Below are 16,501 nucleotides of genomic sequence, written 5' to 3'. Positions count from 1 at the left end.
AAATAAAAATTATTTTTTGATCAATGGTCATGCAAGTAGCTTAGATCATGCATCAGAAAACATCAAATTCAACAAAAGAGACATGCAAATATTTAAAACATGCAAAAACAACAAAAAAATACAAAAAGCCAACAAAATAACAATTACTGCTTATCGTGAATCGGCATATGTCCACATTTCCAGTCGGATCGGTAAAGGTGTATGAGACCAAAGTATCGCCGGTATCAAACACCGATCCTGGCTCGTGTGTTTTGAATGTATTGACCAGCCCTCCGGAGTCATCGGTCGCTGTTGGCTCTGACCAATCCACTACTACCTGCCGTCCTACAGGTGCGGTCAAGCGGATGTCTTCCGGACAATTCATAATCGTTGGTCGCGTACTGTCCATCTCTGATGTAATGAATGCATGGATTTAATGAAAAATTTCACAAAGATTTTAAGTTGTAGGAAATTGCTTTTTTTTTATAGAGGAACAGTAGCCATGCAATTATTCTATTCTAGCTTTTAACTTTAAATTACCACATGCAAAGCCAATTTTTGAGCGATTTTCTATGTTATCAAGCTTTTTAGCTTTATGCATTTATTTGTTTTCATATTATTGACCATTTTCAAACATAAATATCTTATTTTTCATTTCTCTACTCTTAAGTTCTAGCGATCATTTTAATTTGTAAAATAATAAATAAATAAATAAATAAATAAATAAAATTAAATAATAAATAAATTTCTTATATCTAAATTCTAGCAACCATTTGAAAGCAGTCAGTTAATATTAATAAACTGATTTCAAATCCAGATACTTTATTCTATCTTTTTTATAATTATGATAAAGAATTGTACTAATTATTCTTTTATCAATAGGGGAGAGCGGGGAGTGTTCGCCCTATGGGCAGGTTCGCCCACCCCTTGTTTCTCAGCACTACGGCTATCGGGGGATTTGGTGATGGCAAAATTAGGTGACATAGGTCATTATAAACTTCTCATATTAGCTACGCGACATATAGGGACGTGTTCATCTAACTGCAGCCAAAACAAAACAATTACAACCAAACCGTAATTTTTTCTTGCATTAATAATGTTGTATTATCATTGATACATAAATATAGATGGTTTTAATGGAAATCTGTATTTGGAACATATGGGATTTGTTAAAGATTTAATGCAGTTACAAACTCCTTATTCGATTCGTATTTTGCATACCCTGAAGAAAAAAATTAAAATGTGCACAAGGGGCACGTTAAGCCCTTTGAGGATGGGGCATGTTAGCCTCTATCTTCCCAGGCGGACTTACCCCCAAACTGCAGGGCGGACCTGCCCCATCATCAGCGTATTATGCAAAATATTGATAATTATACCATTATACGAGGTAAAACTACTGAAAATCATGTTTTTTAAAGTTATGTGGTATCAGTATTACTCATAACACCGTTTATGTCCTAATCCATAATCCCCTGAAGTTGTAAACATGATACGTTTAAGCTCACTTTGGACCCCTACATTTTACCCTGACCCGACCCCTGCAACAAATTTAGTGATTCCCCAGAAGAGAATGAATGCCCTGTATACTCTTGCTAAATGTTTGCATTGAGTATGTTATTGTTACGCAATGTTTACACCTTTTTTTGTGATTAGGGTGAACTTACCCCACCATATGGGCGAACCTGCCCCAATATGGGGCAAGTTCGCCACTTTTCAAAACATTTTTGTGTGCTCTATCCTGTTGCTATTGTAAGGCCTATAGTTCTGGGATTGTGGTCGTATATAGCTAAGACATAGGGCTTTCACATGGGCTAATCCGGTCATCCCTAACCTTAAAATTGACATCGCTAGGCTGGTCAGAAAAAAATAGGGCGAACACTCCCCGCTCTCCCCTATCATCATTATTATCAGGGATGCAAATTGTGCGGGAGCGGGGAGCACCACTCCTAGGAAATGAGAGTCAAAATTGAGGAAATAATGCCATGGGAAGAAAAAAGAAACAGAGGAAAAATGAGGGAGAGAAAAGAAAAGAAAAAAGAAGAGGAAGAGGGAAAAGAGGAAAGAAAAAGAAGATGAGTGAGGTACAAGACAATAGGGGAGGGCTGTGAGTAAGTGAAGCTACTGAATGGAGAGAGGAAATCTTTAAAGACACTGGTTGTGCAAAATTTGGAGGAATTCACATTATTGTTCAAGAAATAAGTAAGAGCAAAAAAGAGGAAGGTGTTGGTGTTAGATAGAATATGGAAATGGGACATGAGGAAATTTATAACTTATCACCATAAGAGGTATTCAATGTAATTTAATAGGAAAAAAAGAAGTTGGATGAAGACAGGTGGAAACAGGGCTCATATCTGAGGAAATTTAGAGAGGCAGCAATCATATCTGAAGAAATTTACAGAGAGGCAGCAATGAGGATTTTATGGGAACAAAAGTCATGAAGGAATTCAGTGTATCAATACTAATGCCACTGACAAGAGAACAAACAAGAAAATATTGAGGAAATTTAAAAAGAAGAACCATAAAGCACTAAACAAGTTGTGCTCTGACAAAAAATGAAAGAGGAAATGGGGTAAATGAAAATAAAAGGGGAAAGGAGCCTCTGTCCGACCAAAATTGACCCAAAACTAGTGTAAAATACCATTGTCGTCATAAAGCCTTTTTTGAAGCTCGAAGTCAATATACAGTTGCTCTAAAAATACACACTATGTTACATTCTCATCTTTTGAAGTGCAGAATAAAGCTATTATATGCATGTTATGATTGAGGAAATCTTGAGCCTAAAAAGCTTGCTCCTGAGGAAGAAATCACAATTTGCACCCCTGATTATTATTATTATTATTATCACTTTTAGGTTGTCAATATGCCGCTATCACTTTAACAAATGTATTAGCTAGTTCTTTACATTTTACAATTATAATTTACAATAACAATTACAAACGGCTCAGTCCATGTGAAAACAGATTGAGTGTACACCCACCCTCTTGGATTTTGCTCTCCTTTGGCTCAGGAGTAACTTTCATGGAACCCTAGGTGAGGACAAAAGAAAAAAAAATAAATTCCATTTCGTTTGCGAATGGCGGGCAATCAAAGTTTGGCGACCTCGACCAAAATTGGGAATTTAAGGGTCCAAATGACAAAGTGCTCTCTTTGAGGGCACTTTCTTCTTAATTGAATCAGTTGTGATCCTCTTTTTGAATGTGGTCACTCACTGGCTGTGTCTGAAATACCTAATGCCAAAAAAGATAGATTTGAATTTCGTTGGGATTTCAGAGGGGTCAAAATCAGCACTTCGTACTGTTCAATCAAATTATCTTGATTTTGAAGGACCCATGATAATGTCACAGTGCACTTATAGGTCCTAATTATGTTCAGAATGGATTAACCATATGCCAATGTCTATGAGCAATTCAAAAAAGAGAAATTTCTAGACCCCTACAGAATTTTAGGCCACCCCTAAAGTGGTTCAGCCACAAATGGCGCTTAAAATCGGCAAATTTTGACCCCTAATAACTTTAGGTGTACACCAGATATGAATTTCTAGTCTTTTGCATCTGAAAGAATTTAGTTTAATGTTACTAGGAACATAAGATTTGTTTTGTATTTTTGTGTTTTAGTATTAAGTTGGCGCTTTCAAAAATAGTCATTTTTGCCTAACATACCATGCATACAGGATACGGTACAAAATGCCAATTTTAGTATGATAGTTTTTTTAATTTTTGATCACTTTATAGCCATTTGTATTATTTATCCTGAAATTCCAAGTTGCTCTTGAGTCAAGTAATAAGAAAAAACTACTTTCTAATCCTCTGTATGGATTTTAAGGGGTCAAAATGCACTTCCTGGCAACGATGCGCATGCAAAGTACAGGTTATGGGGGTCAAATTTTCAGAATGCTCCCAATTATGTCAAGTAATATATCAAATTACTCGTATGGTCATGAGGATTCCAAAAATGTATAGTTTGTTATGTGTCAGACCTTTCAGGAGGGCGCTAGGACGAAAAAATGTTCATAGGTCAACGACCTTTTTGAATTCTGACCATAGTTAACAACGTTTGATTTTGGAAATGTATTATATATGTTTTCTTGCATGAGAAATACAACTAAGCAAATTAATAAACTATACAAGGAACCGATGACCCTCTTTTGCAACATGGCTGCCAAAAGCATCCATATTGTAATAAGGAGGTCATTGGTTCCTTGTACAGTTTTTTAAAGTTGTGTAGTTGTATTTCTCATGCAAGAAAACTATAATTAGACACCAAAATCGGACGTTGTTAACTATGTAATAACAGGATAAATAAGACAATTTGCTATAAAGTGATCAAAAATAGAAAAAGGGTATGTTGAAATTGACATTTTGTACCCATAACCTGTACATTATTAGTCAAAAATTGGGATTTTTGGGACCATCAACTTAGTATCAAAACACAAAAATACAAAACAAATCTTATGTTCCTAGTAACATTAGACTACATTCTTTCAGATGCAAAAAACTAGAAATTCATATCTGGTGTACACCTAAAGTTATTAGGTGTCAAAATTGGCCGATTTTAAGCGCCATTTGTGGCTGAACCACTTTAGGGGGGCCTAAAATTCTGTAGGGGGTCTAGAAATTTCTCTTTTTTTGAATTGCTCATAGACATTGGCATATGGTTAATCCATTCTGAACATAATTAGGACCTATAAGTGCACTGTGACATTATCATGGGTCCTTCAAAATCAAGATAATTTGATTGAACAGTACGAAGTGCTGATTTTGACCCCTCTGAAATCCCAACGAAATTCAAATCTATCTTTTTTGGCATTAGGTATTTCAGACACAGCGAGTGAGTGACCACATTCAAAAAGAGGATCACAACTGATTCAATTAAGAAGAAAGTGCCCTCAAAGAGAGCACTTTGTCATTTGGACCCTTAAATTCCCAATTTTGGTCGAGGTCGCCAAACTTTGATGGCCCGCCATTCGCAAACGAAATGGAATTTAATTTTTTTTCTTGTGACCTCACCTAGGGATCCATGAAAGGTACCCCTGAGCCAAAGGAGAGCAAAATCCAAGAGGGTGGGTGTACACTCAATCTGTTTTCACATGGACTGACCCAAACACACTTATAATTACAATTATTATATTTCTACACCAAATCCCCCCTCCCTCAAAAAAATATCATATTATCAATATTGATTAGCCTAATAAGCTTACTTTAACAGGGAAAATATGGTAAAATGTACATTAACTAATTTCGTAATTCTATCTATTAATTTATCAAATACTTAAGAATCTGGTATAGCACTCCTCTCATATACACTGTAATTATTTTGAGAATGGTGCATACTCACCAAAATAAAAAGCAACTTAATGGTGGTGTACCTTATTGTTTAATAAACATAGCCAAAATTTACAATTTTAAAATGGTAAAAAAATAGGTGTTATGAAATATATAAAATACTACTTCCTCACAAATATATCTGTTAAAAGCATAAAAAAGTCTGACTTGATTAAAATAAAGATAATACTAATATGATTTGTACATTATGAGCTCTTACTTAGATCTTTTAAAGTCTAAAGGTCTGATTAATCATACAATGTTCATAATCATGCAACTACATATGTGAGATTTCATGCATTAGAATCATACACTACAGCATCATGTAATGACAAGCAAAGAGAAGCGTTTATTTTAGAGACCATGCACAACACATCATGCAATGAGAACATCATGTAAATTAGAGATCATGCAAAGCATATCATGCAATAGGGCTATCTACATGCCAAACAAATTATGCCCTTAAGATCATGCAATAAGAAAAGTCTGAAGCATTTGCTTTAGAGATTTTTAGCACAACATATCATGCAAGAGGGCTATCTACGCACCAAGCCCTTGAGATCATGCAATACCAAGTCATGGAATAGACTCATACAAGCTTATATAAAGCAGCCAAGCACTTCTAAGCAGTTAAAGGCAGTGCAAACCTATATCATGCAATCCAATATCATGCAATCCTATATCATGCAATCCTATATCATGCAATCCAATATCATGCAATCACAAACCACAACAAATCCATACGTTGGTCACCACTGATCTTACCCATGATAGTAACAGAAAACCTGCATTCCTGTATATTCCCAAGTCCATCTTGAAACATATACTTGACAACCGTTTCCCCTAACGGAAACGCGTTACCAGACTGGTGCGTTTGACTAACGAGAGGGATAACAGTCCCTGTACCATCGCCAGTCGTAAAAGAAGTGGGTTCCGTAGGCCAAGTGACTACCCGAGATGTAATAGATGCGGGCACTACGTACGTCATGGCGTCTGGGCAGTTGTTCACTACAGCTGCGCTAACTTGGATCACTAGAGAAAATTAAAATGTTCAATTAGGATTTTTGACTAATAGCGTTGCAAAAAATAATTTTTTTGCTGCAAAAAATAATATTTTTGCTGAGATAGCTAATTCAAGACAGATCTTAATAGAAGTATTTTTAATTTGTCATTATTTTAATTGTATCTGTAATATCACAGATTAGTGTGTCCATGGGGCTTTCCCATGACCAAGAGGTCTTGTGTTCCACTGAGTCAAAGGCTTTCTCATAGTCTATGATAATTATCCCAAATTAGGGGCTAACATTTTTTTTATACAAAGAAGTTTAAAACTTAACACAAAAAAGTAAGTTGGCATTTGAAAATGATAAATGTGTAAAAATTAATATGCATCATGCTTGCACCTGTTATTCTGAAACTGCAAACTGCTGAATTGCCTGACCCATCTGTGTATGTGTATTCCACGTCAGTCGAACCCACAGGAAATAATTCTCCACTTGTGTGGGATTGAGCTAATGTTGGAGTCAGACCCGAATTATCCGTTGCAGTTGGTGAATTCCAGAAACTTCTAACTGATGCTAAGCCAACTGGTACTGTAATAACTTGGTCTTCAGGACATCGAGTGATGATAGGGGGCAAGTTGTCATTGCTGTCAACTACATCAAAAACGAATTATTCCAAAAACACTGTTAGCATCATGAAATGCTAGTGTATGGTGGTGTATCATGCAAGCATCAATGATGCAAAGAAGCAGAGAAAAATCTTGATTAAAATAAAAACCATTTATCTACCACCGATGCAGAGTGATTGCTTTGCTTGTGAATTTGCATTGTAAGCTTGAACCTATGTTAATTGGTCAAATGTGCAAAGTTTGCTTCTTGAGATCAAATTGGCTTTCTCAAGTAAGAAAGATTGCTATTATTTTCAATCACGGATACAGATATTAGTGGCTTAAGATAAAGGAATGCACAGTACTGTTTACTGATATACTGTAATTTTGTTCATATAGGATGCCTGGCATATAAGCTACACCTCTTAAAAATAACCATGTTTGTAATGTCATTATATAAGCTGCATTGCCAGACAAGTTACAGCAATGTTGATGAATTTTATATAATTGTTAACCATAAATGCTTAACTTATCATCTTCCAAAAGCAATACAACTGAGATACAAAATCATGCCAAAATTTATCAAGCGAGTAAAACTGACTTAAAGGCTAGTCTGAATATCAGAACTGTTTCTGAGAAGTAATTGCTCATGTGTGGGTCCAACAGCAAGACCCAGAGGGACATGTGGAGCTGGTACATGTATGAAAATATACTCATACATCTTTGATTTCCAGCAAATGAGCACAGACCAGCGACAAACAAACAGTGCAGCCATAACCTATGAAAAATTGTAACCAGTACAGAACTTCTACCTAATAAGTCCACCTCACATCTACATCGTTTTTCATGCTGTTAGCTTAAAATAGTGTAAATTATAACCAGTACAGAACTTCTTCCTAATAAGTCCACCTCACATCTACATTATTTTTCATGCTGTTAGCTTAAAATAGTGTAAATTATAACCAGTACAGAACTTCTTCCTAATAAGTCCACCTCACATCTACATCATTTTTCATGCTGTTAGCTTAAAATGGTGTAAATTGTAACCAGTACAGAACCTCTTTCCTAATACGTCCACCGCACATCTACATCGTTTTTCATGCTGTTAGCTTAAAATGGTGTAAAATGTAACCAGTACAAAACTTCTTCCTAATAAGTTCACCTCACATCTACATCATTTTTCATGCTGTTAGCTTAAAATAGTGTAAACTATATGATTTCTTACCCCACCCCCACAAGTGCTAGTAACCAGTACAGGACTTCTTCCTAATAAGTCCACCTTACATCTACATAAGTTTTCATGCTGTTAGCTTAAAATAGTGTAAAATATATGACTTTTTACCTCCCCCCCCACACACATGCAAGTAACCAGTACAAAACTTCTTCCTAATAAGTCCACCTCACATCTACATCATTTTTCATGCCGTTAGCTTAAAATGGTATATAATATATATCTTCTTACTCCCCCCTCCCCATGCAAGTGTAAGTAACCAGTACAGGACTTCTTCCTAGTACATCCAACATCTGCATCATTTTCCATGCTATTAGCTTAAAATGGTGTATAACATAAGACTTTTACCCCCCCAGCAAGTGCAAGATGGTTGGTTTGTAACTCTTGATGTCTCAAGGCCATGAATACAGAGCCAATTCAAGATAAGTAGGCCTGATGATGTATCATGGATATGACGTGATACCACAGCCATCTAAAACAGTAAGTCCAGTTGAACAAAATTATAATTTAGTCCAACTATGATAAACATGGTAGTCACCTCAAGTATAAGAATGTTTATACTGCTTTTATTGCTTTTTTATTACTTTCAAAAACATTAAAAATGACTCAAAGTTATTAAGCTTAATTTCTTGATGTCAAACGACTAAGAGTGGAAGAAAACTACCATCAAACAAACCAGAAAAAATAATCATGCATTCTCCGTCATTGATTATCAGCTACTATGTGTTATCAATTAGCAAATATATAAGCAGATTGAAATTAGTACATTAGTTAAAGCGTTAAGCTTTCCTAAAAAAGAGCTACATTTGCTCTTGAGGGTGAATATTCTCCAAATAGAAGACAAAAAATGGCATCAAAAGTAGCAAAGTAAAGAAGTTTGCAAAAATCATCCCCACAACAGTATATTAAAATCCAAGCTCAATGATAATATACAAATGTGAAGTTTAATAGAAAATTTGTAAACCACTGTCCAATAAATAAAAGTTGCATTCAAAAGTCTATTTTCTCAACAACAAAACAACCTAAAACTTGGTGAATAACCTCTCCCCCTCCCAAACACACACAAAGAGACACATATTGAGTTTCAGAAAAAAAGTAAATTTTGCCACAGTATAATAATCTTAACCCCATGAGAACTACCTGCCGATTGGCCAAAATGAATATTGTGTCCAATTTTGAACCAATCAAGGAGCATATTACTAAGATCATCTGCAAATGTAAGTTTGACCGCAAATAGTCTAGTCATCATTGGCAATTGAAATGAGTATTTCAAGTTATCAACCAAACAGAAATGTTGTTAGATGACCAGTAGTGTCCAGAGGGTTAAGCAATTAATTCCTAGGGTTGACAATTCACAAAAAATACTTAATGCCTCTAAGGGGAAATACCGAAGGGTAAAATAATAGGCTGTCAGATCAATTAAATTTTGTTTTGCTTATTGTAAAATTGAAACACTATGTATAGGGTGCCACGTCATCACGCTGTGCGTTTGGTGGCATCCTCATCCTCTGTTTCTCATACTTTTGTCATATAATTTAAAATGTTCCACACTGTTTTATACAAGAAAATATTATTCTGTATTATGTTAACATGTATTTTGAATGGATGAAATAAACTGAACTGAACTGAACTGAACTGAACAGGTATTCAAGTAACCAGAATGATAGGAGTTTTGCACAAGCAGCAGTGGCATGTCCAGGGGGCGGCGCTTTGGGTGCTGAAGCCCCCCCGCACAAATCAGCCGTTTTTAGCCATTAAGCTCCCCGCATAACTCTGAAAGCCCCTCTGACCCCCCCCCCCCCAGGAAATGATCCTGGACACGCTGGTGAGCAGATGACATATGTGTCTTAAGCATTGAGGCATAGAACATTTATTGGTTGAGAACAAGGTCTTGTAAGTGAACTAGTATGCACCTGACATACCCGCAAATTTGAAGATATTGTGCAAATATTTTGAAAAAACAAAATGCTTGTTTGTTTGGTTTTTTTTTTGGGGGGTATTTCAAGCCTAAAACTGTATTAATTAATAGCCCCCTAAGTGACTACCCTCTCCATATTCCTGTATACATGGTCATATAAACTCCCATTACAAAAATACACACAATATATGTTTTATTTTTATAAAAATTGTAATGTTTTTCAAAACAAACAGAAGTAATCATCAAAAAAAGAAAAGAAATAAAATCAGACAATATTCACCCAAGTTGGCACTTAGCTTTTGCTACAGCCCTAAGTTATTATGCTAATGATAAATATATAGTGATGCTACATTATGTTAGAACATTCTATATCCTTTTTTCAATAGCAAAGGTCAAACATTTTATGTTATACCACACAAGAGATGGTGTTGCCAACATAATTACACAAAGGTGTGGCTAAAATGGCCATCATCTAAAACAAATTATCCACAAAATTATGCAAACAATGTTGGCTACACTTCATCCTACTACAAATTAAAACTTCCTGCAGTTAAATTTTTTGGATGAAAAAAAAACTAAATTATGTGTGTGAAAGCCATGCGTGTCATGCCATGCAATATATATATCCACATGCAAACCACTGGATTCTATTCTCTTTTTTACGGTCACTGGGAACAAACAAATGGCCACATTCCCTGATTGGTCAGTAAACGTATACTGGACTTGAGTAGTGCCTGCTAGAAAGGTTTGTCCAGGGATGTAAGTTCTACTGACCGCTGGAGTGATGCCAGAATTGTCAGTAGCTGAAGGCTCTGACCATGTGACGATAGCAGACGGTGCTCCAACGGCCACAAGAGTGACCGGCCCTGGACAATCGGTTATTACCGGTGGTTCTAAGTCTCTTACTCCTTCAACTGTTAACGGGATAAGATTTACGGGAGTTCAGTCAGAATCTTGCCTCTTTTAGTTACTTCTATCTAACAAATGGTTCATAATCAGGGTTGTCACTATGTCACTATTGCCCGATCCCTAGCGTTCACTAAAAAGATAGTGTGAGGCGCAAGAGCTTCACTCGCTAGTCGCTACGCTTCGCCTTCAATATTTTAACCAGTACTTTTTTGATCCTGGTGACAACCCAGTTCATAACTTTGTTTTAAACATCTCAGTAGTACACTCAGTTTATTGGATTGCTAATTTCCAATTGCGTTATTCCAGTTGAAATAATATTATTTCAATCCTAGTCTTATCTACACTAGGAACGGGGCATGATAGCTTATGACAACTCTTTTCCCATCCCTTAAAAAGTGCCTATAATATTCTTTCTTCATACATCAAATAGTCATTTTATACTAAGAAGACTTGAACAGGTGTTTCATGCAGTGCAAAATGATGCAAATAATCAAATCCATACTGACAAGCAAGTATCATGTAGGTGCCCATTGATGTGTCATACAATAAAAAAAAAATTAAAGCTAGATGCAAAACAATATCAAATATTATGACAAATTCTCAAGAATAATTTCATTCCAAATCATGAGTGCTAAAAATGTGATTATATAAGGTGCAGATATCTTAAAATATGATATAAATGAACAAAAAGTCTTAGCTTGTGTATTTTACAAACACTGAATTTTGTTCTTCATGAAATGAAATGCATAAGAGCATAACTGGGTGATGTAGAGAATTTCTTCGGGGGTGTGATTCAAATATCCAGAAAATAATAATAAAAAATCCATAAAACAGCATGAAATTGGGCAAAAATGCCCTAAAACAGGCTGAATATCAATAAAATTCCATAAATTTTGGCCACAAAAAATCCGGATAATCCGGAAAAATCCAGACAAATCACATCCCTGTTTTTTAAGTTGTAGGTAACAAATCACCTGCTGAAAAGACAGAAACATTTAAATACAAATTGATCATACATAAATTATCTGTAATATTCTATCTTTGTCTTCTGTCCTGTTGATATCATTTCAGATCACCTGATGACTCCATTAATCCTACAGGACTGAAGATCCTTGCTGCTGCTGCTGTCATCCATCTGGATACACCTGGATACCTAAAACCACCTAGAATATTAGTAACCCCACCACCTTCTGATGTCACCTACCTGACACAGTAATGATGAAGGTACAGGTAGCCTGATTGCCTGCTCCATCCGTGGCGATATACCGGACTTGAGTATCTCCAACAGCGAATGTTTGTCCTGGTGAATGAGAGTTAGTGATTGCCGGTGGCTGTCCAGAGTCATCTGTTGCAATTGGTGGTATCCAGGAAACAACTTGTGTCACTTGGCTATTGGGTACTGTGAATGACTGTGACTGTGGGCAGACATTGAATACTGGAGCTGTATTGTCCACCATATCTGGAATTGAAAATGAGATCAAGTATATTTAGTCAGGGAACTTGAACTTGACAAGGCAACAAAAAAGGTTGGTCTCAAAGCTCATACATGCTTTGAAAACAAATGCATCTTTTTTTTCCGACTTGGAGTTTTATGGTATTTTGAGAAAAAAATCTGATTTTTGCCAAATTTTTCCAGGAAAAACTAAAAAAAATTAATTTTTTTAAATAAATAAAATTTCCTCATTTCTTTTTTTTTCAAATCGTGCGATTTTACAAATGCACGCGCAAGCTTTGAGACAAACCTTTTTTTTTTGCCCAATCCAAATATATTATTGTGGGCTTTTAAATTTGTGGTTCTGAAATTAAGAGCTAAAACTAAAAGTGCAAAAATAAAACTTTTTTTGGCAAAAATAAACTCAAAATTTACCACTATCCAGTAACCAAAGTGGTCCTGATTGCTTGAATGGAAGAATATTTAACGTCAGAGATGCAAGTAATTCATTGAAAAAAAAAGTACCTGGTTGCCTGCTAGGTCAGCAAAAACATAACACACAGCTGCTCTCCCTCCACCCGATATAATTATTGCACAGACAGTAAAAAGATTTGAAACGGATAGATTTAAAACAAATTTGAGAAGGCAGCAAACTTGGTAGCATGAAAGAGAGAATATTACTTACCAGATGCAAGGAGCACATCAAACTCACACACCGCCTGATTGCCAGCCAAGTCGGCATACACATATCTTACAGTTGTGGTGCCAACCATAAAGGCAGTCATTGGCATATGAGATTGAGATATGAGCGGTACAAATCCCTCTGCATCGGTTGCTTGTGGTTCTACCCATGACACAACGGCATTGGTGAAACCTGGTGGCAGGTCCACGGTGAAATCATTGGGACAGTTTGTAACCACTGGTGGATTGGTATCAGTTGTAGCGCCTGTTTGGGACAAGCAGTAAATTTGCAAGTAAAGATCAGAGATAAGAGGCATCATGTGATATATTCAAAGGCTACTTTATATATTTGTTTGCAGTACTGATGAATTGAGGCTAAGGGTGTGCAATATAGCGCTAGGCGACAGTATTGTGAAAAAATAAAAATATATTAATTATCGCGATCAGGGTTTTCTTTAAGCAGTTTCCTGAAGGGGTATTTTCAAAAATTTCGGACCCTTTCAACTGTAAATTTTTCCTCTGAAGGGGTCCAAAACATTGCCCAAGGGGTATTTTGATTTGTGTACATCCATATCAAAGCGATGCACTTGTCGGCTGCTATATGTGTCTCATTTCGCATAATAGCTAGGAATAAATACCAGACTCATCTCCGAAGTGGAGGTCACTTCAAATCATTCCGAAGTCAAAAGGTTTAGGGATACAGAGAACATTCCCAAACCATGTGACTTGGGGATGATTTGAAGTGACCTATACACTTGATATGAGTCTGGTATTTATTCCTAGCTACTATGTGAAATGAGACACATGTAGCAGCCGACAAGTGCATCGTTATGATATGGATGTACACATTTTGGAAAACGTTTTTAACAATATTGGGTGTTTCTATATGCAAATCCTGTAATATTTGAACACATACGTTTTCAAGATTTTGTACGCGTTGCGACTTTGAACTTTGGATTTGAAGGGGTCCGCAAAGTGTGTGAACGCGTAAATATGCATGTTTTGTGCGTTAAAGTAAACCCTGCTTCATCGATGACCCCACTATTAAGACTCAACAACTCCCATATGAAAGTTGAATAAATAATTAGGCAATATGGGATGTGATTTTCGGGTAATTTTGTGCCCGGGTACCCGGCGCCATTTTTCGGGCGGGTATAACCGGGTACCAGAATTAAAAAAAAAATATCATTAATAGAGTACAAATTATCAATTTTCATATTAAAAACACAAAAAACACAACCATGAATGATCCTAGCATTTAGGTCTAGGTCCAGGGACACTACAAAACCAAAAAAAAAAAAATAACTTAAACAATAGGATTCTCGGGGGACTCGAATTCCCAGGACTCACTCATACCCTTATTAGGCAATAATATTCCAAGTTTGCAATCAGATTTCCCTCTCTAAATATAATGAAACACTTGCGATGTACCTAATTCCTTCCATGAATCCATTTAATATTATTTCAATTATTAGTTTTGTCAAAAATTGCATGAAAATCAAGCCGATATGTGGACAGTGCCCGAGTTTCCTGGTCTTAAAATTTATAGTTAAATTTTGCCATAACGTCACAACAACCCCAGACAAACAAGCACCTAGACCAGTGATTTTGGTTTCTAGTAGTGAAGCTGACACTGCTTAGCAACGACTTTGACAAGGACGCATACCCGGATTCGCGTCCGACCACTGACCAAAATCACCTTGGATACGTGGCTTCACCTACTGCCATGGTTAGGGATGGGCATTCATAGGTCTAAGTTATCTAGTCACTTGAGCCTAATACCTAGTTCTGGTTCATTTATACAAACAAACAAACAAAAACAAACATTCACACACTTACTCATAATATTGATGGTGAACCTGCACTCCAGAATGATATTATTGTTTCCAGTGAATATATACGTCACCGTAGTTGATCCCAGGGGGAAGGATTGTCCAGATGTATGAGTCTGTGAAGTTATTGGAACAACATTTCCAAACCCGTCAGCGGCGCTTGGTTCAGGAGTCCATTGCACAAGGCGACTTGTCTGTCCAGCTGGTATGGTGTATGTTTCTGAGCTGGGACAGTCTGTCACAAATGCATTGCTGATCTGGATTACTGAAAGGTAATTATTTAAAATCAATTAGCATTCTGAGGGTTGAGAGCCAGAAAGCCTCAACTCACAATCACCTGGTCCCACAAAATGAGCATAAAGTCGCCAGGGCACTATAGAAGATACAGTTCATTAATCATGACAAAATTCAATAGAAAACAAAAGAAATTGTGGAGGAAATATTGATTTTTGAAAACCAAAGCAAGGAGCCAACTTTATGTTCATTTTGTGAGAGCTGATCATAGTGAGTTACAGCTTTCTGGTTCTGAACCCTCAATTTAAATGTTGATTGCTTGATGAAAACAATGCTTCACTATGACCTGATGGACCCTAACTAACTTGCTGATCCAATCTTTTTTGTTCCAAATTTTGGTGAGATTTCTCCCTTTATTCAACTTTCTAGAGAAAACAGCCATTTTTAAACAACTGGTGTACTGCCACTTCCAATAAGCTGATGGGTGTGCCAGGGCTATTACAGTTGAAATCTATACACCCCCTGTGGAAGATATGTCCACACATGGGTGTGAATTTTAAATGGGGTTAATTACCTGAATGGGTGCCTCCATTTGAAATCTACACTCCCTGTGTGGGAGATTAAGGACATGTCTTCCATATGGGGTGTATGGATTTACCTTGATTAGCCAGAAGCACATGCCTTATTTATTAAATGTGTTTGAAATTATGATGCAGATTACACATTAACTACAAGGACTCTATTAAAAACTGCACAGAACTGCTCAAAAAATCACATAGGTTTCCATAAATTCAGGGTAGATCTGTCATCCCAAACTTCCATTTGTTTTTGCACTTTTTGAATATCTAAGAATGTAGTAGCTTAAACTTTTACAATAAATAAGCTAGACACTGTGTTTTCATGTCAGGAGAGACCAATCTTAACTCTCCCTCTCTTTGTGTGTGTCAACTGCAGACAACAAGTTTCAATATTTTTTTTCAAATTAAAAAATTTCAGAATTGTAATTTTTTTTTACCATATTTGGAGTCAGCATGAAAAATGCATTAAAATGAGAACAAGCAAGCCTAGTATTGGTTCAGTAATTCAAAAACTACCTTCCAAGTAAAAAGACAGCATCTGCCTTTTCATTTACTTGTGGATACTACACTGCAGAAAGTTGAAATCCATACACAAGAGTAATTTTTCGCACTTTGCCAATTTCTAACTGTTCCTTTGTTTTTTAACCCTATGAGAACTACCTGCTGATTGGCCAAAAAGAAGTTTTCATTATCAATTGGCCCAATCAGCAACATTGTTAGAATAATTTCACCACACAAAAAATTGGGGTGAATTATTTGCAAAGCTCCATTCTGATT

The 16,501-nt window shown here is 36.2% G+C and overlaps 1 protein-coding gene across 1 annotated transcript in view; it reads right to left on the bottom strand.

Annotated features, from left to right (window-relative positions):
• Positions 1-16,501, bottom strand: part of LOC140172591 (uncharacterized) — a 211,140-nt gene that overhangs the window by 85,353 nt on the left and 109,286 nt on the right. Inside the window, exons 28-33 of the mRNA XM_072195731.1 lie at positions 14,920-15,177; positions 13,085-13,345; positions 12,172-12,426; positions 6,704-6,955; positions 6,066-6,332; positions 148-390 (exon numbers count right to left, since the gene is read on the bottom strand). Coding sequence (XP_072051832.1) covers positions 148-390; positions 6,066-6,332; positions 6,704-6,955; positions 12,172-12,426; positions 13,085-13,345; positions 14,920-15,177 — 1,536 coding nt within the window. The remainder of the gene's footprint in view (positions 1-147; positions 391-6,065; positions 6,333-6,703; positions 6,956-12,171; positions 12,427-13,084; positions 13,346-14,919; positions 15,178-16,501) is intronic.

Source organism: Amphiura filiformis, chromosome 16, assembly GCF_039555335.1.
Source record: "Amphiura filiformis chromosome 16, Afil_fr2py, whole genome shotgun sequence".
Classification (NCBI taxonomy): domain Eukaryota; kingdom Metazoa; phylum Echinodermata; class Ophiuroidea; order Amphilepidida; family Amphiuridae; genus Amphiura; species Amphiura filiformis.
The sequence above is the reverse complement of the archived record's forward strand: the minus strand, read 5'-3'. Positions and strand labels throughout refer to the sequence as shown.